Source organism: Phycodurus eques, chromosome 4, assembly GCF_024500275.1.
Source record: "Phycodurus eques isolate BA_2022a chromosome 4, UOR_Pequ_1.1, whole genome shotgun sequence".
Taxonomy (NCBI): domain Eukaryota; kingdom Metazoa; phylum Chordata; class Actinopteri; order Syngnathiformes; family Syngnathidae; genus Phycodurus; species Phycodurus eques.
In genome coordinates this window covers 32019220-32043348 of record NC_084528.1, presented here as the reverse complement: position 1 = coordinate 32043348, position 24129 = coordinate 32019220, and the positions used below count along the sequence as shown (strand labels likewise).

The following is a 24129-nucleotide window of genomic DNA, read 5'->3' as shown; positions in this document are numbered from 1 at the left end:
AAGTTGACGTCCATGATTTGCTTTCGCGGGCCACGTGAAATGAGGTGGCCCCCGGGCCTTGAGTTTTTGACACCGGCGGCCTATGGGCGTGATTTCCGTAAGCTCGCAATGACGCTTGGCGTCGCTCGTCACCGGCTTGACCAAAGCAGGACGAGCGTTTCGTCGTGCGCCGAGTTGACCTCTGCGAAATGCGCCGTAAAAAAAACAGGCCTAGCTAGCTGGCTACGTGTTGTCCGCCATGATGGAACCGAAGGAAACAGAAGGTTTGTGGCTTTTTTTGTGACGCCGTGGACACACCACGATGAGTGTTAGGAGGTGCTGCGGTTTGATTGCGGGCTCCCTCGCTTTCCAGTTCTGACGTGGTCTGCCCTTTTTTCCTTCTTTCCTTCCTTCCTGCCATCCCTCGTTCCTCCCTTGCTTCTTTCTTTGAATCCATTCTTCCTACTGCATGAACCTTTCGAATTTGGCCCACCGTGCACGTGCTGTAAGCAGGTGTCCACCAAGGGGCGCCTCCCAGGAGCGCCGACGTGGGCAAATCCCCAAAAAATAAAAAAACACGAGCCCGGCGCACGTGCGGCGTGCACGCGCCACTGCGCCAAGCCGGGCCGGTGCGCATGCGCAACCACGCGCGCACCACACACCTCACTTGTTCTTTTTATGATTTTTTTTCCATGATGAAGGCTGGATTGTGGGGGGGGCGCGGGCGTGGCCTTCTCCACGACGTCATCAGCCATCGGAACGTCGACCAGTAAGGGAAGAGAAGAAAAAAAGAAAGAAAGAGACGGGAGAGAGGAGCCGCTTCACATTGCCTGCACGAAAAGAGACATCAAGAATTAGAATAAGGTAGGAAACATGATTTCATTATTATTCATACGCATAAATGCACATGATGTGTTAAGGAAAAGGGGAAAAAAACGAATTTTAGGCAATGGAGGATGATTGAGAGGAGGAGGCTAATCATCATCAATTGGCTCCATTGAATTGGAAAGAGAAGAGACGTCGTTGTGCGCGTGTGGGTACCTCCGCCAAGGAAAAATAAAAGAATAAAGGTAATAAATCATTTTAGAAGGAGGCTTGAGGGTGAACGTCGAGAGCACGCTTTGGGGTGCTTTCATTTTGTATTGACCTGCATTTATACTCATTAATAATAACCGCATTAGATGATTACTAGCAATTTCTCGTGACACATTGCGTGAGTTGCCGGTGGGGAAGGGGGGGGGGGGGGTCCCACGCTCTGCGTCGTGCCTCAAAATGACCTTGTCTTGTGCACTTGTGCATCACTGCTGCTGGTTCATCACCCCCACCCCCCAAAAAATACATATTTGATGGGAGAATCATGAAAAATCAAATGCATGAAATATTGATTTATATTTATACACAATGGGGGCGGTCGATATTTGGCAACTTTGTCTCCCCCCCAGGCCGCTGTCGTTGTTGCTCATTTGCATCCGAGCTTGTGCTCATCTTCACACCAGCACCATCACCATCATCACCATCATCATCATCATCGCACACACGCGTTATGATGTCACACTCAACGGGGCTATTTGGCAGCAAGTCCACAGAACACAATGCTTTCTGATTTAAGGTCACGCTGCACCCTTACCAACTCCCCCCCCCCCCCCCACCCCCACCCCGCAATTCACTTGGTAGCGTCCAGCCTATCTTTGTAGACGATTGATTAGAAAGTAGGAGAGCAAAAATACAAATCATCCCAATTAAAAAAGTGATGTTTCTGTTCACGAACAAATGGCGAAAACACGGTTTCGAAACCGCTGAGACTTTCCACCAGCGCTGCGAGGTGACCCGACTTCTCCCGTTCCCGTTGTTGGCGCAAGCGGTCGGTTTGGGTTCACGGCTCGGTAGAAGGAAATGCAAAACGTGTACTTCCAGTACGACATCACATTTGCGAGAGCGCCACTCGTCAGTTCAGGGTAACCTTAATATATTTGTATAGCGCTTTACAACTAGCTGCGAGAGTTAGCATGTCTACAATTGGTGAAACAAATACGAGACTCGCTACCGAAGCAGCGAACTAGCATGGTTAAAACTCATTCGCTGCCAGCCTTCCCAGTTAACATGGATATTTGACTTCTAAAGCCGTCAATGGCAGTCAATGTGTGTAACAGCAGCTCGTTTCCGCTTTGACCTGAGGTCACAAAGTGAGAGAAGAGCAGAGATGTAGCTACCCATCTTCGGATTACTTTTACTGTTCTACTACATTTGGATTTATTGATTGTCATTTTTGTTTTCACCAAAGTGAAAGTATTTTCTTTTTATGTTTTGTTTACTAATGTACCAAAGATACTATGCTTCAAAATAAAACAGATTGCGTACAACCATGTTGGAACAGAAACTGTCTTCCGGGGTTGCTAGCCGTGAGCTTGATGTGTGTCGCGGCGGTCTTGGCAAAGTCGCGCTAGCGCCAGGTCGACGGCACCAAGACGAAACGGAGCGCATCTTTCGGCGTCTCCTGTCGGCTGTCCGCGTGAATCGGCGCACTCTGCGGCGCGGCACTTACCCGCTAGCGTCGCGGCTGGCTGGCGGCAGCGTAATGCTGTCACGGATGTGGGCGCGAGCGTTAGCAAAAAGGTGTATTATATACATTTCAATTTCATCATGTTTTGTTATCAGTTTATTTTTGGTGTGTCATGAACAAATATGTGGTTAATTCCAACATAGCGAACTACGATTGGAATCCCCTTTTTCGACGAAACATCCAAGAGTCATGTCGATGCATTTTTTTCAAAGTGAATGAAAGAGTAATCCATATGTAATTGGATTACTTTCGGTCCTCAGACTGCCTTAACACCCAAATGTCTGTCCTTAGCCACCTTAACACTCAACTTGGGAGTCATTTTGCTGCCTTAACACCCAAATGTCGGCTTTCTCTGCTGCCTCTGTGCCGAAATGTGTTCCCTTGTGCCACCGTTAGACCAAACGTTGGTCCTTTTACCACCTCAACACCCACATTGGTGTCCTCTCGCCTCCTTCGCAGCCGACGCGAGAGTCGCTCTGCTGCCTTGACACCCACGTCGGCGTCCTTTCTTTCCGTCGCCGACATAACGACATGAAAGGAGGCAGGATGAATCAGTTGCGTGGTTGCCGTGGTAACACTGAGGCTGGCGCTAACGTGACGACGGTGCTACACGATGTTGACAAGAAAGCCGATCGCAATTGATAATAAGAAAATAGGATCAACTGTTGATTATTAAATTTGTAGTTCCCGGAGCAGCAGACGCGCGTCACGTGCCTGCAAAATGTCAGCGGAAAGCGCGGAGAGCGAATTAGTGCGCGTGCGCGTGCCTGTGCACGGGTGTGGAACGGCTAACGTTTGAGCTAAGCGCTAACCTCGCTTAGCCGAGGTGTGAGCTGTCTCGCTCATGAAATGAATCCTTTTCACTCCCCGCCGACTGAAGGCACACATCCCGCCTTTGTGAAGTACGAGCGAAAGCGATCTACTGCACTTTGATGACAGCGTTTAAAACCCGAACCCTTGTTAGAAATAACAACCCAGACTTGAAACCTAAAGCCAGACTTATTTAAAGCCCCTAATCTTGTCTTGAAACCCTAACCCTAGTTTGAAACTTATCCCTGGCTTGAAACCATAATTTATTGTCAAAACTGTCATTCAAAACCCCAACCTAGTCTCGAATCCCGACTGAGAAACCCTAACACAGGCTTGTAACACTAATTTAAAACCCTAACCTGAGTTTTGGACTGTAAATTTAGTATTTTAACATGAGTTGAACATGTACCTTGAAGTGCTAATTTGAAACCTCAACCTTGGTGTCAAACCTTAAGCATGGTTTGAAACCATAATCCATGCCTAAACCCGAATTTGTAATGATAGTTACATACCTACGTCAAGTTTGAAAGCCTCATTTCCAACCCCAGCTCAACTGAAAACCCTCATCCCATGTGCGTGGCCTTGCTATTCTGTGGATTTTCAGTATTTGCAGGTGGGCTAAGAGTTTCGGGTTCACTATATAACGGTTTCAAATGGATGTTTCTGGCATCAACTCCTTCCTGTTTGTTTGTTCAGGCTTGGGCGCACACGAGCAGGAGTTCTGCGTGTCGCCTTCAAGAGTCAACGTCACCCCTCATGCGCTCGGACCACTCCTGATCCCGAACGCAACGAGTAACCAGCAGCTCCGCATCCCGAGATGGACGACGACGGCCATTACCGAGACAACCGCTCCGACTTCATCCGCGGTGCCAAGGACATCGCCAAGGTGGCCAAGAAGCAGGTGGGCAAGAAGATGGGGCGCGGCGTGGACAAGATGGCCGACGAGTACACCCGCCGCTCCTACAAGCGTTTCGAGGAGGAAGACGATGACGACGACTACGCCGGGGTGCCGGGCGGCGAAGACGGCGGCGGAGGCTACTACCGCAACGACAGCCGCGCCAATGACGACGACGCCCACAGCGACTCCACCGAGGGCCACGACGAGGATGACGAGATCTACGAGGGCGAGTACCAGGGCATCCCGCGGGGAGACTCGGGCAAGGCGGACGTTGCGGCGGCGCAGGCGCAGCATCTCCGGGACCTGTCGGCGTACGAGGGCGAGCGCAGGAAGGACCAGGAGGAGCTGGCCCAGCAGTACGAGAGCATCCTGCAGGAGTGCGGCCACGGAAAGTTCCAGTGGACGCTTTACTTCGTGCTGGGCTTGGCGCTCATGGCCGACGGCGTGGAGATCTTCGTGGTGGGCTTCGTCCTGCCCAGTGCCGAAAAGGACATGTGCCTGTCGGAGCCCAACAAGGGCATGCTGGGTAAGAGTTCGTCGCGTTTATCTCCGCCAAGGTGCTTTCCACCTGCGGGGGTTTGTTTCTTGTGGACGTATCTACCTGGACGTTCCCAGTACTAACCCTGACCCTTTCCCAAAATGGGACCATTGTATTTAGGCGAGAATCCCTAACCTTGATGCTAAACACAAACCCTAACCTAAACCTAACCCCCTCCCGAACACAACCCTTCCCAAATAATTCCCGTATAATCTGCGATGTACCTGGAGAGGGCTTCTTCCAAGGATATTCCCAATACTAACGTTAACACTTTTCAAGTATGTTTCCATTGAAATTAAGCAGGATTTCCTAACCCCACCCAAAATCTTAGCCTTAACCTTACCCCAAAAGCCGGTAAACCCGACCACACTTTAACTCTAAGCCCCAAACGTACCAATGAATTTGGGCAACAATCCACGTTAAAATGACCCCAATCATTGCCCCCAAATTTGACCCCAAACCCTAAAGCTAGACGTCCTAACTAAACAAGAGCACTCAGTGTCGCGGAAACCTCCACCGAGGCCGATTAAAATAACAACGATGGGTGAGCTATGCACGTCACGCTAACGGAACCCAAAAGCAGTCTTGACATGACTCACATCCCACCTGCTTCATCCCTGCCGCTATCTATCATCTCATACACACACACGCGCGCACACACTTATTGACAAGCTGTCAACAGTCTCGACGCTAATGGAGCGTCCCGTGTGTCCCAGTGAGCTCGTCGGCACAAAAGGCCGAGTGGGTGTTCGCCACCTTTTGCGGATCGTCGGTGCCTGACCTCACTTCTGACCAAGTGTTGCGCTTTTGATTGTCAGCGCACAAATCATGATGATGATGATGATGATGATAATAATAACCAGCAGTTTCCACGACGACAGAGCAAAGTCTATATGCACCGCTGTGAAAAAGCTGAAGCAGTCGGCACTGTGGTCGGGGTCTAATTCTTTTTCTGACTTTCCCCACGGGCACGACTGAGTGACTCATTATATTTCAATCGCCCGAACCTGACCCTAAACACCTAACCCGTAACGCAAACCCTAACCCTACCCGCTAAACACCGAACCCTAAACCTTACCAAACTCCTAACCTCAGCCTAACCCCTTACTCGGGCTCCAACCCAATCACCAAACCCGAAACCAACCCAAAACCCTGACGCAGAAGTCAGCCACCTTGTTGAAGCTGAGCTATTTCTCAGGAACTGATTAATGCGATCGAAGGGCTACCATTTTCATACAAACTTCGGGAATCGCCATTGTGCCAGCTAACTTGTCTCCTCCAAAGCTACAGCTCGGTCACGTGCTACAGTAATGACCTTTGAACTGTCCAAATTTTTGGGGGGAGGTGTTGACATGCTGTTCCCTGCCCTAACCCCTAAACGCTAACCCCAACCGTTATGCTAACCAACCCTGAAATAGCTCCTTCGAACCAAAATGGCCAACCACCTGTTCTTTTTCATTTTGTGGTTATTTGAGAGCAACGTGGTCACGTGTTCCGAACTAGCGTGGATGAGGCGAGGCAATTTCCACTTGCTAGTACGCCTTAGTTTTGTTTGGCGATGAGAAAATTACCGGTGTCTTTTCGAGGCTTCCTTCAACCGGAGCGGCTGACGCAGCCGCTGTCGGTGGCGCAGTGCCGGAGTGACAAGGTGACTTTCACTCTCCTCCTCCATCGATTGCCGTGTGCGCGCCGGAGCGGCGACGGCCACGCGTTTTAGCATACTAGCGTGTGCGTGTGTACGCATCGGTGTGTAGTCCCTGAGCTGTGTGTATGTGTGTGCGGGCGCGCGTGTCTGCGTGTGACTCATGTGCTTCACTCGAGCGTGGCAGAGAAAACGCGGCGAGACGTCGCCGCAATGCAGCAACGTGACGGCAAGAGGAGCACGCTGACCAGATGCACACTGCCGGTCACGGGGGGGTCGCGTCACTCTGAAAACTGGAGCAGCTTTTCTAGCTACGTTACCAAATGATGGACCGCTTTGTGTGGTCCAAAATGGCTGCTTCGAGCTCAAATGGCCAACTTCCTGCTCAATTTCAGCCACGGGTCCTCCGACCCTTTTTGTGCGACATGTCCACGCAGCTTTGTGTCCATCGGTGAAACCGGTGTTGGCAGCTCCTCATTTTTAGCGTGAAACTACGAGCCCTGAGATTCGCCCATAATGTATGTTTCCAGCCAAAATGTCTGACTCCCTGTTCAATTTTGTTTTGTTCTGATTACACGTCTATCCTATAGCACGTCCATTGGTGAAAGTCGTGTCGAGGGCTCATTAGTTTTAGCGTCTAAGCTTCGAAGTATGAGCCATGGAATTTGGCCAAAAGGTCTGCGTTGAGCCAAAATGGACGATTTCCTTTTCAATTCAGCGCACGGATCCTTGAGACTTTTTCTTGCGTCCTGTTATCATAGACATGGTCGTCAAATTCCGTATCCATTGGTGAAACAGGCGTCAGGGGCTGAATGTTTCTTTCTCGGATGATGTTGAAAAATACGTATACATCCATATTTACCAGGATAATCACATTTTTGGGCTTGTAAAGACCTCCCAGAAATCATCTTGGACAAGAAAGCACCACCTGCACAGGCTGACGAAAAGAGACAGACCGAATAGTTGCGATGACAAGAGCGGGATGATGGAGGGATGGTGGGGGCAAGACAAGGGAGGAAGAGGAGGAAGCAGCTGAGCATCTCTGTAGGCTTGGGGAGGAAGGAGGGGGAGGGGAAAAAGAGAAAGGGGAGGACGATGGAATATCTGTGACAACGATGCTGGAAAGCTCCAGGCTTTGTGTGTGTGTGTGTGTCAAGATGTGTCTCACTGCAGGCTCGTTCGTGTGTCATGCACACATGGGGGGCGGGAATGTGTGAGGGAGAGGGGTGACTATAAATAGCATCGGAGTGTTCCCTCTCTCCCCGGCTTCCGGAGGTCGCTCGGCCGTCGAGGGCGACTCGAAGGCGACTTTTTGAGTTTGGCTTTCTCGTGTTGGGAGAAGCCGGAAGGAATTCGTCGTGCGAGCTCCTCTGATTTACACAGCACAGGTCTGGGCGATAAAACGATAACAATATGTATCGCCATAGATGTGATCAAAGTGAATAGAATAGATGGAATATTCAATTGGAAGATCTCGAGCCGGAAGTCAAGAAAGTCCGTAGCAAACGGCGCAAGTCGTGGGGAGGCGACGTCGGCTGAGCTACCGACGAGGGGATCTTGAGTCTCGCGATTTAGGGGCTACGACGATCCGTCAAAATCAAAATAACTTGAGACGAGGTTGAGAGATTGCAATAGATTGCATTTGTCCATCTTTTGACAGACACTACAAATAGCCAATAATCATCTGAGTTTCTTCGTTAGGTTGCGGCGCGCAGTACATTAGCAGCGAGACGCAATAGGCGGCAAATGTTGCGGCTGTTTTTGGTTTTGACAAGAAACACGGTAGCGTGCGCTGCAAATTATGTCAAGTGGATGTTTATCCAAAGACAGAGAATGAATGTCAGCAATCCTTTTTTACCGCCTGAAGCAGTGCCACCGGCTAGCGCACGCTCAACGCAAGACTTTACAATCCCAGAGCGTAGAAGCGGTAAAGCCCCCGAAAACAGCCAATTGTATCGCAAAAGACATGCTACTAGTAGGCGCCGTAGAAAATAAGGGATTCGAGCGGCTGGTGCCAGTAATGGACCCTCATTACCAACTCCCTCGGCGTAGTTGGTCAGATTGTACATGTTTACAAGTCGGCTTTACACGATCAGGATTTTTGGGGCCGGTCAGCGAGTTTAAAAATACGATCACAAGATGGAGCAATGTGTCTCTTTAAATGACCTGTTCATTTACTGTATATACTTGTGTACTTAATTGCTAAAAAATATATATATATCTTTACAATCAATAATGTAGCTTCCTCTATTTAAGCCAGTAAGGCATAGTGACCGACCGAATGAACGGTCTTCTATTAGATGGCAGGAAGTAAATACAGTAATTCATGTATCCGATTTTTGTGGCATTTTTGTTGGTTGGTGTGCCGTGAGATTTTTCAATTGTAAAATATGTTCCTTGGCTCCATAAAGGTTGGAAATCACCGCTCGAGTCAGATCGTGGATTCGAATCAGTCAGGTCAAAGCAACATTACAACGTGACAGAAATAACGGGTGCTAACTGACTGTAATTCAATGACTTCAGCCACACCGAAACTTTAGAGCATGCTTCGACGGAGTGGCGGCATGTTTACGTACAACCGTTAGCGCTAGCACTAGCTTGCTAGGCTACATAACGTTTCTGTTGCCTGCTTGCGAGCCGCATTGTATTCAAGGTACGTGAACATACCTCAAGCGAGCCTTAAACGAACGTCCTCTCCTGTCCTGAGCGCCGGTGACCACCAACACACGTTCTTCCCCGTTGATGCGGAGGGAGGTCTACCCTCAGGCTTTGGACGTCGTCGTCCTCAAAGGAACAACCCTTTTTTGCGATGCAAATGAATTGTAGACTCTGGACCCGAATAAAGTGCTCGCCCATGTTGTGCTCTGCGCTTGTGAAAAAGGCTGCTTGGTCTCTCCAATGTAGAGGTCATTGCGTTCCTCACTACACTGCGCTGCATATACAGCATTGCTAGGTTTGCTTCTCTGGATTTTGTCCTTGGAGCGAAGCAGTTTTCGTCTGATGTTGTTAGTGGGTTTGAAATGCGTCTGTATTTTGTTTGTTTGTATTGAGTTTCACTGACAAAGCAGCCACACAGGAGACCACCACATTCCGCCTGTTTCTATCTTTAGGCTCGGGTGTAGTGGCCGTTCTTCTTCTGGCAGATTTAACAAAGGCCCGGAAACTAGTAAAATGATAACTGAAAAAGTAAGCCTTCCCGAATGTGGGTTTTTTTTTTTCAGATCAAATGGAGACTTTGTGATCAGAAGGAAGTGGTGCGTTTTATGCGCGGATGTAACACGACACATTTGCCACAAATTATTCCTGGAGCCGACGACATCAAACAATTGTCTTAAATAAATGGATGGGGGACGTGTTGCTTTTCCGAATCTGTTGCTTCGTTGGCAGTCAATGTTCCGTGATTCTCATTCCTCCATGTGGCTGATGTCGTTGTTTTTACCTTTTTTCACTTTACGAGAATCCTGCGGAGAATTTTCCCCAAACCAAAACGGTGGACCTCATGTTGAATTCCAGCATGAGTCTTTCAGACTTTTTTGTGTCCACCCCATTTCATGTTGAACAGCTATACTGATGTCAGCGGCTAACGTTTGGACTCTCCATCCATATCCATGGATATCCGACCACACTGCGCTCCTTCTCCTTCTCCTCTCCCACCATCAGGCCTGATCGTATATCTGGGAATGATGGTGGGCGCGTTCGTGTGGGGCGGCCTGGCCGACCGGATCGGGCGGCGGCAAACGCTGCTCATCTCGCTGTCCATCAACAGCGTGTTCGCCTTCTTCTCGTCCTTCGTGCAAGGCTACAGCTCCTTCCTCTTCTGCCGCCTGGCGTCCGGAGTCGGGTAAGAGAACGCCGGCAATGTGCACCTCACCTGATTTCTGAAGTTCTTCTTGTTGTTTCCGTGGCAGCATCGGAGGCTCCATACCCATCGTGTTCTCCTACTACTCTGAGTTTCTGGCTCAGGAGAAGCGAGGGGAGCACCTCAGCTGGCTCTGCATGTTCTGGATGATCGGCGGCATCTACGCCTCAGCCATGGCCTGGGCCATCATCCCACACTACGGTGAGATTTCTACTTTTCCCCTATTTTTCTGGAAATAAAGGGTGGCCAATCTCTTTACAAAAAGAAAGGGTTTGGAGTACCTCAATTTAGATTAATTAATGAATCGAATTAGATTAACGAATCCGTGTTCGATTAATTAGCTCCGTATTATTTGAATTCCATGAAGCCATTCCAGTCCCCCAATAAGTAAACATATTTTTAAAGTGTAATTACTTTACGTATTACGCACTGTAGTATTTGTTTGATGTGTGCCTTTAAGGGGTGTGGCCTAGTGACGTCAGGAACTGGAGTCAATTTAGTTGGCGGGTTATTTCAGTGTGAACGTCTGCTCCTCGTGAGTATTCTCATTTTGTACTTGACGGATTGTGGTGTTTAATTCACGGCTGAAAGTGCGTCAGCAACTACGGTCCTCCTTGCTGACATGCCAGGGCATTGTAGAACCCTAACATTAATGGCTACATTTTTCACCTCACTTCAGCAGCGGCGGATCCGAACTCAGCCCAACTTAGTTTTTCGTGAATTCAACAGCTGCTCATTTTGTCATAATTTTCAGATTTCTCCTTATTTCTGTCAACTTGTAAAGAGGCTACTCTAAACTGACTGCGGATACACGATTGCTCTCTCGCCACCTTCAGGCTGGAGCTTCCAGATGGGCTCGGCCTACCAGTTCCACAGCTGGCGCGTCTTCGTGCTGGTGTGCGCCTTCCCCTCGGTGGCGGCCATCTCTGCACTCACCACCATGCCCGAGAGCCCTCGCTTCTACCTGGAGGTCAGGCCAACGTTTTGAGTCAGGAAAATACAGTAAAGCTCCTCAGCGTGTGCGGGGGCGCCATAAGGGGGTGCCCAGGGGTGGTGCCCCTTTCCATTTGATGGCCACCCCACTCGCCAGTCAGTAACTTGGATCCTCGTGTAAGCTATGCGTGTCATTAGAGCCAGGCTCGAATCAAGACCCCACGCCCCCAACACGATTGGTTTCGTGGGCTGAAAGGTTCTAGCAACAAAAATATATACGAGGGGACCCCTGAGCATTTGAAACCTGACACACCGAGACACAGTGGACGAATACAATATGGACCTACTGTTATTGATTGACTTTTAGCTTCATGCTGCTTCACTACGACACCGTTGGCTGGTATGACATACCCGGTGTATATAGTGTTTAACGTACGATCATTTCTTTCTGCACGTCCAGAATGGGAAACACGACGAGGCCTGGATGATTCTGAAGCAGGTGCACGACACCAACATGAGGGCCAAAGGATATCCGGAGAGGGTCTTCTCTGTAAGTCGGAATGATTCATACAATACAAAAAAAAAACCTGGCAAAATTCACAACAGGCGTTTGATCCATGAACATTTTCAAGGACGTCCACTCGTATGTCCCTTTGACTCTCGATGTAGCAACCTGCTGATGGCAACTGTACACGCTAAGCTCAGTCACCGCTTCTTGTTTGCAGCCTCATACTGATCAATTGTAAAGCCCGGTACACACATAAAGACAATGGGGCTGTTTTTCTGCAGAGTTTGCACCTCACCGACCAAGGACGCCGAATGCCAGACCATCTTATGTCTGAGAAGGTTATCCTATAAGATTCTCTTTTCGTCTGAAGTCTGTTAAGAGTGGTTTTGTCCCCATAATTGAGTCCGGAATGGATCGAGGCAGACAATCTTAAACACTGAATGCGTTCGATAATTACGACCAAAGCCGACTTCCCCTTGAGTCAGGACGACGCGAATTGTGACACGGAAAGGAATGTTGCCAATCAAAGTGCCGACTTACTAACAAGGAAACGACCAGAAGTCAAATCAAACTTGACACACCCGACCGATGTCAGGCTTTGCATCAACGCGTGTTCCCCAGAAGGCAAGAAGTATTTTCCAAAGCAAGTCCTTTTTTTGTACAACATTGTCATTTTACACCGCTCTGGCCTGCGGTCCCTCCCACAACACTTGGCAAACATCGGCGCATACCTCGGAGTGTCTGCTCGTCCTCGTTTGTGTGAGATTGTGCGATCTCGCGGGATTTCTGCCTCGGAGGTTTTTCGTTCAGTGGTAGAACAGAATCTTTATGAGTAGTGCCGTGTCGAGATTATTGGAGCGCAACACAGACAATACGACCAAAACTGTTAAATGCCAGATTTTTTTTAACCTTCATGTGTATGGTCTGTAACATATTTTCAGATTGGAAAAATCCTTATGTGCGTACCAGGCCTTACTTAGGTGTCATCTTGGTGTCATGATGTCGAAATGTGAACAGCCAATTTGAATTGAGCCAGGAAATGTATCGGTCCGTTCATGCTTCGACCACGTGTTGTGAATTTTGCCATTCAGCTGCTTGTTACAGAACAGCAAGTCAAAGATAGTGGGGGGGGAAGCGGCATGGAAAATGGATGGATGGATGAACAGTTGGACATTTGCATTCAAATGTCAAATTCAGTTCACCTCTACAGCTTATAGTATATTTTAGGTTCATCCTGAAATTTTACCTGAAAGCCTAATTGGGAGAAGTGTATTTTATAATCGCAATCTTATCTATCATATTTTCTTTGGCTTCAATTGAATTCAAATGATGTCAGGTGACCACCATCAAAACGGTGAAGCAGATGGACGAGCTGGTCAACTTGGGAGACGGCGCCGCCTGGCATCAGAAATGGAGGATCAAGCTCACCTCCCTTTTCCATCAGGTATGCGAACAGTAATCACGGGAAATGTGCGCGTTTTTGGACAGAAAGATTTCAGAGGTTGACGAACTCCTGCCAGGGAATTCGCCCAAATGAGCCCCAATCGTTTTTAGCTTATGCCACCTAGCGCCAGCAGATCATGGTGTCAAAATTTCGTGATCATTTTGAGGATTCTTCTCAAGTAAAAACAAACAAAAAAAAGCCCCTGAAACTAATTTCACCGATGGACATGCTATAGCTATCATAACAGGACAAAAAAAAAACAAGTTTCAAGAACCCTTGCATGAAATTATTCAATTACAGTCAGCCTTTTTGGGCAAATTCCAGGGCTTGGACTTTGACGAACTCCTCGTAGGGATCCTCAAAAAACCTTCAATCAGAAGCAGGTAGCTGAGACAGATAGGCTACTTACAGTACTAATTGATATTAATATGCTCTGTCCATGTGATCCTTCAGGTGTGGAGTAATTTCCAGACGGTTTTCTCCCCTGAGTACCGCCGCACCACTTACATGATGATGGCCGTCTGGTTCTCCATGTCCTTTAGGTAATCTCACCACAGTAGACTCTATAATGACCGAGGAACATAGTGTACAATCTACTTCAGTGAGCCTCGTTTACCAGACATTTGAACAGAGCACTTTGTTTCTCCGTCCCAGCTACTATGGTCTGACCGTATGGTTCCCCGACATGATCAAGTACATTCAGAAGCAAGAGTACGCCTCGCGCACCAAAGTCTTCGTCAAGGAGAAGGTGGAGCACGTCACCTTCAACTTCACCCTGGAGAACCAGGTGCACCGCCAGGGGGAGTACTTCAACGACAAGTTAGTCAACGACTGCCAACACTAGTGCCGTCGGAAAGATTTGGGGGAATAAACCGGCCTGGCTCGACTGCTTTCCAGATTCATGAATCTGAGAATGAGGTCCATGGTGTTCGAGGACTCGTTGTTTGAGGAGTGCTACTTTGAGGACATCACCTCCAGTAACACTTTCTTCAAGAACTGCACCTTTATCGCCACCCTCTTCTACAACACAGGTAAGGGAAGCGTGGCTACAGTACCCAATTCCGTAGCAGAAAGCGGAACTGGGTGTCTTGGTGGCTCAGGATTTATCCACCTGACCCACAAGTTTTGATCTTGTACAGTTAGTAGTTGTGGAGGGCACTGGTAGTGTAGTGGTTCATGTCGCTGGATATTATGCAGCCAAAGCGGATTCGGATCCCGTGCCTTAACACCCAACCATTGGAGCTGTGCCTGTCTCAAGGTGCGGGAACCCGGTGGACAAACTAAGCCCAAAAATTTGTGAGAGTTAGCAAAAGCTCTCGCTGATGGCAAAATTCTTCTTCTCGGGTCATCACAGCTTGACGTTGTCATGTTGATGACAACGTGGCGCCACTCTCTGATGTCATGGCAGAGCTCTCATGTTGCGACCCACCAAAGCCGCCAGCGGTGTCTGATGGTCACCGGAATTATCGTTGATTGGAAAAATGTAGACAAGTTGTACTGGACTGGACAACACAAGAATTTGACGGCACAATGCCAGTGTTGATCTTAGGTGCCCTGGTCGGGTCTATGGTAACCAAAGCTGCTGGCCAGTATCTGGGCTCTCCTGCTTCTAAGGACTGCGTATCACTTTTGGAGACACTCTTCGAGATCCCCTGCGAAGGAAATCTCCTGATTCTGGAAGAAGACAGGCAGGATTCCCTTGACCCATTCCCGTCTGTGGCCCACCCTGCCGACCCGGACCCCGACTTGGGGAAGCTTCTACGCCTTGCTTACCCGGCTGATCCACGGGAACCCAACTGGGATGAGGAGATATTCTGGGGTAAAAGGGTCTCACCTGAACCACGCGTGCCATTGCCAGTTATCAGGAAGTCATTGGAGACTGCCAGAACTTTTCTTTCTCCTATCGCCTGAAACCTCTTGGAGGAATGCTACCCTGTGTTACGACCACCTGAAGACAACAGATCCCTGCATCCGTTTCAACAACTGGTTCACGAGGTTCTCGACGCCTCCTCGGCTCGCCTTCCTTTGCGCCACTACCGTTGTTTCATTTTACTTAGAGAGAGCTGTGGAGCTTTTCCACGGCTCCCGGGTGGAAATGTTTTTGTTGACGCACAAACATCGCCTGCTTGCTTTTCTGTTCTTCCCGTCCTCTATCCTGTTTCCTCTGCTCTACTGTTTGCTTCCTTGATGCACTCAAAGCACCGCAAAGTCCACTTGTCACAGACGAGTCTAATTCTAATTAAGCTATTCAGTTCAATTGTATTTCTATAGCGCCAGATTATAATAGACGTTGTCTCAGGGCACTTTTACACATGGAGCAGGTCAAAGACCAAACCCCTCCCTAATTAAAAGATCAACTGAACCCCACATGAGCAAGCACCAGGCGACGGAGGGAAGAAAAACTCCCTCTTGGGAAGAAACCTCGAACAGACCCAAAACTCACTCTGCTACCTTCTGTCATCAAACACCTTGACAATATTGCACCATATAAAACAAAACCAAAATGCCAGTGTGGGTTTTGGTTACTGAGCATTCCGTTGTCCCAGCTTTAATACCCATCGTGACCTTGGGTTCCCTGGTGGGCTCTGGGGTTTCCCAAGCTACTGTGCATCACTTCATCTCAGACGTGGCACAAAGTCCCCCTTTAGTGACCCGTGGAACACCATTCCAAGCCAATCTTGTCCAGAATAAGAACGCTACAGATCATTCCACTGACTCAGTTTTGAGACACCAGAATACCAATCTTGATTTTGGTTAGTTCTCCTTTGGGTTCTTGAGTCCTTAAACCTACCGTCCACCACTTCAGCTCTGATTTGGGACAAAGAAGTCCCTCTTTAGAGACCTGTGGAACGAGAACAAGAAAACCTACTTCAGGCTCAATACCCTAACAATCATCCCATTAACCCAGCTTTGAGGCACAAGAATGCCAGTCTTGTTTTTATTCTCTTGGATGTGTCAGAGAAAAGTCCCCCTTTCCACAACCAAGGACGGTGGAACACAATTCCAGGCAAACCTCCAGAATCAGAATGCTACTAAGCATTCCGTTGTCCCGGCTTTAAGGTCCATCTTGACTTTGGCTTCTCTGTTGGGTTGTGAGGTCTCCAGAGCGACTGTTCACAACCTCATCTTTAATTTGGCGCACACTGTCCTCTTCACTCTCCAAAGCTACCGTCCACCGCTTCAGCTCTAATGAGGGACATAGAAGACCAATTTGAGAGACAATGTGGAGCACAAAACCGAGAAAAGCTCCAAAATCATTTACCCTGCTTTGTGACACCAGAATGCCAGTTTTGATTTTGGATTTCTTCGTGGGTCCTGGCTACTGTCCACTGCTTCATCTTGGATCTGTCACAAACAAGTTCCGTGGAACACAATTCCAAGATCATTTCGTTGACCGAGCTCGGAGACACCAGAGTACCAGTCTTTACACTTTTGTGGGTTCTGGGGCCTCCAAAGCTACTGTCAGCCACTTTAGCTGTGATGTGGTCCACTTCGTAAGTCCACTCTTCAGCTCGATCCCCTTTCTCCGCGAGGTTGCTTCTCTTTTTTACTACTAGGCTAGAATCACCTGGAGGACAAGGCAATTTATACAACCATTTAGACATTACCTGTGTGCAATAACGAGTTTATTGGCATGTTTTCTTTTTTAAATGTGAAAATAAAGATGTGTATGTTACCTTTTTACCATATGTTTCTTTCATACCCCTTTTGACTGTTTGTTTTTGGTCCTTTCTGCTGCATTGACATCTCTACATTTGGTACCTTTTGCTGCCATTTTTCTTTCGCCCATAGTGCGGTCCGTCCAACTAAACAGCAAAAGTTACACCTCAACTAATATTACTTGTTGGAACTCGTACTGGTAGACTTCCCCGAAGTCCCTCTCCTCTAACCACCCGTCTGGTCTAACACTTTCCGGTATTTGTGGTTCCCACCCTACCTTCCCCCCAGACCTGTTCAAGTACCGGTTGGTCAACAGCCGGCTGATCAACAGCACCTTCCTGCACAACAAGGAGGGCTGCTTGCTGAGCGACGTGAGCGACGAGAACAACGCCTACATGGTCTACTTTGTCAGCTTCCTGGGTACCTTGGCCGTGTTGCCGGGCAACATCGTGTCGGCGCTGCTCATGGACAAGATCGGCCGGCTCAGGATGCTCGGTAAACACGGCTTCTGCTCGACTGGCGTCCGCCGTTACTGTTTGTCGGTGGCGTGACGGCCGTGCGTTTGGTTCCTAGGCCTTCAGCGGAGACTGACCCGACTCGATACGACCACTATCACATTGGGACTACTTTGTAAATCAACATCAAAAATAAAACTGGGCCACATACTTTATCTGGAGTGATTGACTTTCAATATTTATCTAATGATGTGAGTAAACCACAACATTGAAATCAACTCAGCGGTGGTAATGTGTCCGCAGTGCTACAGACATGTTTTGCTCTTCCGACTTGGCTGTGACCAGTTTTGCTCTGAGCAACCAATTAGAGGACAGAACAGTGCTGACGTCATTGAGGCTCGCGCTCTGGCCCTGTGAGGATGAATTTGAAACGTGATTGGTTGAAGAAGCACTTTAGCATTCACAGATTGTTTTGGTGGGAATCTTCTGTTATGCATATTTTGGCTATTTTTGTGCTCAGCCCAAAGCAATACAGTAATAAAGTGAGTTGAGGAGCTTCACTTGGCATCTATGGACAGTCATCAACCCTTTTTAGGCGGTATGACAGTTTCTTGCGAGTGTTCCCAAATCGCAGCAGGGCTCGGTGCATATTTCCCACCTGTAGTAGTGGTTCCCTGTAGCGTTGCGGCTCCCTCCGTATGGGCCGGCACTGGTTCTGAAGGCCTTGGCCAGATTAGACTGGCACGGCAACACATCGAGGCCGAAATCCAGTTGAACGAAACATTTTTAAGATCGACACGGCCGTGAGAAACGCAACCGAATGAACGCAATGGAATGCTGGGAGTCAATGAGAGTCAGCAGCGAAGGCCTTTCTGGCCTTGCTGTTGTTTGCCCCCGCCCCGCTTCCAACGTTTTGATCTTTTTTTTGCTTCTGTAGCGGGGTCCAGCGTGATTTCCTGCGTCAGCTGCTTCTTCCTGTCGTTCGGCAACAGCGAGTCGGCCATGATCGCGCTGCTCTGCCTGTTCGGCGGCATCAGCATCGCCTCCTGGAACGCCCTGGACGTGCTGACCGTCGAGCTCTACCCGTCCGACAAGAGGTACGTCAATGTACGGACGACTCTCCTTGACGAGCCGGACGGCTGAAGTGACGTCATGGTCGGTTGGGTGTTTTTTTCTTCTTATTATTTAGTTTTTGTAGTTATGCTATTCTGCTGCTACCAAGTGGCTCGACAGTGTATCGCGAGATATGTATATACAGATTTCTTTTTCTATTTATACAGATCAATAGAAAGATCTGCAATTTACGGCCAGGTGTTTTCTCAAGTGAGAAGCGGGCTGAGTAAATGTAAGTCGTTAGTAGCCACCTCTGGCCGAGACAGGTGGAGGGCTCATTTTCAGCAGAGGTCCCTTCGCCTGATCTTACTGGGCGTCCTCGAAAACATGCAAAAATGTGTAGATGAGTAGATGGATTGCTATATTCATAGATAATAGATGGATGGACAGACAGACAGAAAGAAAGAAAGATAGATTTATAGACACGTAAAGGTAACGTAGCAGTCGCAGCACTTATCTGACTTGTAACGGATATGTTTCACTAACGTCCACTCGTCGCATTCAGGACCACGGCCTTCGGCTTCCTCAACGCGCTGTGCAAGCTGGCGGCCGTGCTGGGCATCAGCATCTTCACGTCCTTCGTGGGCATCACCAAGGCCGTGCCCATCCTGTTCGCCTCGGGGGCGCTGGCGGCCGGCAGCTTCGTGGCCCTCAAACTGCCCGAGACGAGGGGTCAGGTGCTGCAATAATCAAACGCCACCCACCGGGGCGCTTGCGCAGGTGAGGCGGCGCTTTAGTCACAATTGGTTTGAATGGAATCATGACGCAATTTGTAGACCCCCCCGAAAAGAGGCGGATGGCGGGGGGTCCGAGAACCGGGAAGGCTCTCGATGGTGAGCCGTGCAAAATCCAGTAGCCACTCACACGCACAAATATTTACTGATTTGATGCCTCTCTTTTTGTTGTTGTGGTCGTTGTTTTTTTGAGGTGTTTCATTGGTGTTGATTCTGTTGCCAATGAAGCATTCGGGGTCTGTTTTGTTGCGGTGGGCGCAGCGCGAAACGAAGCTTCCTTTTGCCCGTTGAAAACTTTATTTACAATCGTTACCGTCGCAAGTTGAAAGTCATCGAGTGTCCATTCAAAGCACAAGCGTAGCGTGAGTGCGCGTGCTCTCATGTCGTGAATCCCTTTGTGAAGAAAGGCCTTTTTTTTTTTTTTGTACCTTTCCCGCCTCGCCTTCTACATGTCCGAGTGTACGTATGTATGGACGTGTGCTGCATGTACGTGTATGACTATCGGGAGCTCCAAAAGCATCAAAACCATGTGCGGAACAGATATGAGGACAGGCACTTTCAAAATGATGCTTTTCCACTGCAAAAGGGAAACCGCGGAAACCACGCGACGTTGAACGCATCGGTCGTAACGAGGCTAACGGACGACAGCAACGGAGGAAATCAAGGGAGGTCGCTTTTGTCCAAGAGGAGACTGCGGACGGCAAGATGTAACAGCATTAGAATTCAGGAAAGGCGTAATAATTCATCAATTAATCGACAACTAATCGATCATCATATTCATTGACAACTATTTTGATCATCGAGTCATCGTTCGGAGACCTCGTTTAACTTCAAATTTCAGCCTCTCCTCAGCAAATATTCTCAGATTTCTGTCGTCCACCATGAAAGCAGACTGATTATCTTTTGTGCTCAGTTAACAGAAGACATTTGCAAACATCTGCTTTGACTTTTGAAAACAATGATCCACATTTTTGCAGATTTTTGACCTCTTATGGACCAAATCAGTAACTGAATCATCATTAATTCATGGCAAAAAAATAAAAATAAATAGTTGACTCTATGATGACAATGATGGTTATTTGCAGGTGTAGTATGAAGAACGTGTAGTTGAACCCGAAGGCCGCCTCAGAAGTGTACACCAAACTACTCTCACTTTGAAAAAGCAAACCGGGACACCCTCTCGCACCAAATTGCTTCACTCTTGTTTGTTTGATTTTGTTTCATCATTAAACAATACCAAATCAACAACCGCCCGTGATCGGTTAATAAACACTCATTGCAAAAACCCCGAAAGGTTTTGCAATAAACTTTAATGGAAGTTAAACTGCGATCTGATTATTGGAATAATCGATGGAGAAATCGACAGAATAATCGATTCCAAACATTTTCAACAGCCCGACTCCGCAGTCTCTACTTTGCTGCAGCATTCAGAACTAAGACGAAGGTAAAATTAGCGTGCGTGTTTATTCTCCTCATTAGCGATGCATGAGAAACAAAACCCATTTTATCCAAGAAGAGACTGAGGGCAGCCAAGTGGACACTGTGGAATACAGCTAAAGCTACGCTAACGTTAGCTTCTCCTCTTGGACCCAAGGAATACTGTCGTCCCTAGTACGTGATGGCGTGGTGGAAAAACCACATTATCGGCTTGTACCGCAAGGTATCTGTCACGTATGTCAGCCATGACAGAAAGGCTAATATACAGTATATAATAATAATGATGATGATCATGACCTGTGTGAAGTGAATGTTGAACGTTAGCGTGATTATCGTGCACTATTTAACCCTCCTGCGCAATATCGCCCATCGTGTTATTTTTTTTCCAGATTTGTTTTCGGGCAAAATTACAGCAACGAATTAGACGTACCACGTAGGGCTCGACCAATAGGTGGCGCTAATAACGTTTGTCAATGAGATTCACTGCCAAGGGCTGAGAGCATAACAGCACAGGGTAGATTCAACAAAAAAACTCGGCAAAGCTCATTCGCGTACGTTCGTTCACATCGTTTATGTCCGAACTGCCATTTTGTAGGATAGCAGCCATATATGATGAACGCGACTTTATATACAGGGTGGCCGCCAAACTTGCAAACTTGCAAACTCGCAGCGCTTCACTTTAGGCACATTTTATTATGTTACAGCCTGACTCCAAAATGCATTCCAATCATTTCCCCCTCAAAATTCTGCACCCAACCCACAATATTGACAATATGAATCAAGATTGTCGTTTATATATATATATATATATATTTTTTTTTTAGAAATTGCATATTTGTCATCAAATATTGGATTGGATTGTTCCGCTGACTCCAGGTACCCAGAACCTATCATCTACTTACATTAATGTCGTTCTGGAAAATGTTATGACTTCATTTGCCCTCCCTCAAAGTTCATCACACAACACCAAAATTGGAACCAAAGTGTCATTTCCTAGTTCGTGCATCTTAAGCTTCAGAAGTCCATTTTGTTATGCGGTGTCATTCTGGGGTCAAGAGAAAACTCTTTGAGTAGAATTTTTGCACATGTATTGAAAAAAACAACTCAACTGAAGCAATCACATTTGTCACAATGGAGTGTTATGTGTGCAATTGTGAGGGAATGAATGTATTCAGTTTTCTAGAACAAGATTTAAATGTAAATAGAAGGGAGACAATCTGAAGGTAATGTTCATGGAACTTTTAGTTCTCGCTACTGGGAGGTTGGCCAAATAAATGCTTCCAATGAAATAGCTTGGTGACAAATGCGTAAAATATATATATATATTTTTTTCATTTTTAAGAAAAAATAAAACATTTCAGAATAATGGCGTCATTCACGGATGATGTATGCGGAATTCTAAGGATTAAAAAAATAAATAAAAAAATCAGTTTTAGCATGAAGTTGTAACATGAGAAAATGTGTCAAATGTGGTGTACGAATACATTGCGGATGCTTTGCAAATAAAGTTCGAATGCAGACGGCCCGTTGCACTAAACGTACATGCGTACACGCACACGCCAAAATAAAAGAGCACAAATTCTACCAAACGAGACAATTGAATCATAGTTACAAAGCAGCTCTGGACCCGCCGGTTCCATTTTTGATTGATTTTTGAAAAAAATCATTATTTTAGTGTGCCATTTGTCATGTCGTTATTTCTTGCCAAATGTTTTCTACGCCACACGCCATCTGTGCTCTATAGATATGAAAATATGTACATACAAATGATCATAATAGTGTAACGAAACAACAATAAGATAGCTCTTGGAACCTTTTTTAGAGTGCGCTTGTCAGTCATGTGACCTCTAGATATGGGAACTGTCCGTTTTCACAGATTTCAACTCAAAATGTCCAAAAATTCAAATCAAACAAACGTAAAAGGCATCGAACGGCGAGCAGGATTTCAAGGTAACTGTCCATTTTGATTGCTCAACAATAAAAATGTTGCAAGTCACTTCACACCAGAACTAGGAACTTTTGAAGGCCCCTGCCAGTCCTTTTGAACCAACGTATCTGATCGGATCCGTCGAGTTCCGGGAACCACAGCTAGCGAGAACCGAATGTCTCTGGAACTTTAGCTTCAGATTGTCTCTGGTCTGTTTAAATCGAGTTCTGGGGTAGAAAGAACATCCCGCTTGTACTTTCGAACCAACGTATCTGATCGGAACCCTTTAGTTCCCGGAACTTCGGGTGCCAAGAACTACAAGTTCCCGGAGCCTTGGCTACCTAACTTATGTTCAGGGTTTATTTTGTACAAAGAATCTGTTGCCACGGCAACAGCAGCCAGTCACGAACGCAAAAAGCTAACAAAGCAATAAGTTGTCTGGATATTTTTCGTCCGCGAGCATCAAAAAACAACACTAAAAGTCCTTTAAAGACTTTTTTTTGTCCCAATAGATTGCCATTGTCATTCAACGTAGCAAAGTATCGATCGCCTTTGTCAGTGTGTACTGTGCCGTAGGATGTGTAGTTTCATTGTAAGCATAGCCAACTGTGTGTGCAGTCATAAATATCAAGGTTGAAAAAAAAAAAAGTGTCAATTCTGTATGTTGTCTTTGCTTTTGTGTGTGTGTGTGTGTTTTTTTTTTTTTTTTTTTTTTTTAAAAAGAGAATGGAATATATAAGTAAATATGTCAACGTTATGGGTCATAGTAAACCCAAGTGAGACTTTGGTTTTGTTAAAAAGCTGTGTGATATTTTTCTGAAATCTCATCATGGGGTTTGCACTTGTTGCGCAACCAACCCTTTAGAATCACAATGGAAAAAACACAAAGAATAAAAGTTATGATGAAAAGAGCGTCTTTGTCTGTTCTCTTCCCTTTTTTGCTTTGTTTCTATTTTATGATAACTATTTTTTTTCGCCTTTTCCTGTACGCGATAGATTTTTATCGAATCGGATTTGTGCCAAAAAAGAAATACACAAAAAGCAAGACTATCGTACAAAACTCCTTGAATTGCAAGCAAAAATTAAGACATTGTGATATGTAATCAAATTCAAGCAAAAAAAAAAAAAAAAAAAGTTATTACATGCAATGAAAATCTGTTTTGCTTGGGATGACGATTGTCGCGCGTGTGCTGCTGACTTTTTTCTTTTTCTTTTTGGCACAAAGCGCTCGGATGGGTGAGCTTTATGAGGACTGCATCCCCATTGGCTAATTCGTTTTGAGTGACAGCTAATGCCCCCGTATGTGATTTATTTATTTATTGATTGATTTTTGTGTGTGTATTGTTTTCCATCCTTCCATCTTCTGTACCACTCCATCCTCACGCGGGTCGCGGGCGTGCCGGAGCCCATCCCAACAATCTTCAGGCGAGAGGCGGGGCACACCCTCAACTGGTCGCCAGCCAATCGCAGGGCACAGAGAAACAAACAACTAGTCACACCGCCGGACAATTTAGAGTCTTCAATGCACCTACCATGCATGTTTTGGGGATGCGGGAGGACACTGAAGTACCGGATTTGAACCCACAACCTCACAACTGTGAGGCAGATGTGCTATCCAGTCATCCGCCGTAT

At 47.1% G+C, this 24129-nt stretch overlaps 1 protein-coding gene across 3 annotated transcripts; it reads left to right on the top strand.

The window, feature by feature from the left end:
- The first annotated feature begins 686 nt into the window (after positions 1-686).
- On the top strand, positions 687-23400 carry sv2a (synaptic vesicle glycoprotein 2A). Of its 3 annotated transcripts, XM_061675308.1 has the most exons (14): positions 687-843; positions 4046-4773; positions 10088-10268; positions 10336-10487; positions 11123-11256; positions 11680-11769; positions 13064-13171; positions 13625-13713; positions 13826-13990; positions 14069-14202; positions 17120-17326; positions 18224-18383; positions 18905-19119; positions 19720-23400. In XM_061675308.1, exons 2-13 carry the CDS (start codon positions 4167-4169, stop codon positions 19086-19088), a joined length of 2211 nt encoding a protein of 736 aa, XP_061531292.1. In that variant the 5' UTR covers positions 687-843; positions 4046-4166; the 3' UTR covers positions 19089-19119; positions 19720-23400. The 3 variants fall into 3 exon arrangements, with proteins under 3 accessions (XP_061531292.1, XP_061531290.1, XP_061531291.1); XM_061675306.1 differs by having other exon boundaries at positions 18905-23400; XM_061675307.1 differs by lacking the exon at positions 687-843 and adding an exon at positions 863-1049 and having other exon boundaries at positions 18905-23400.
- The last annotated feature ends 729 nt before the right edge of the window (positions 23401-24129 follow it).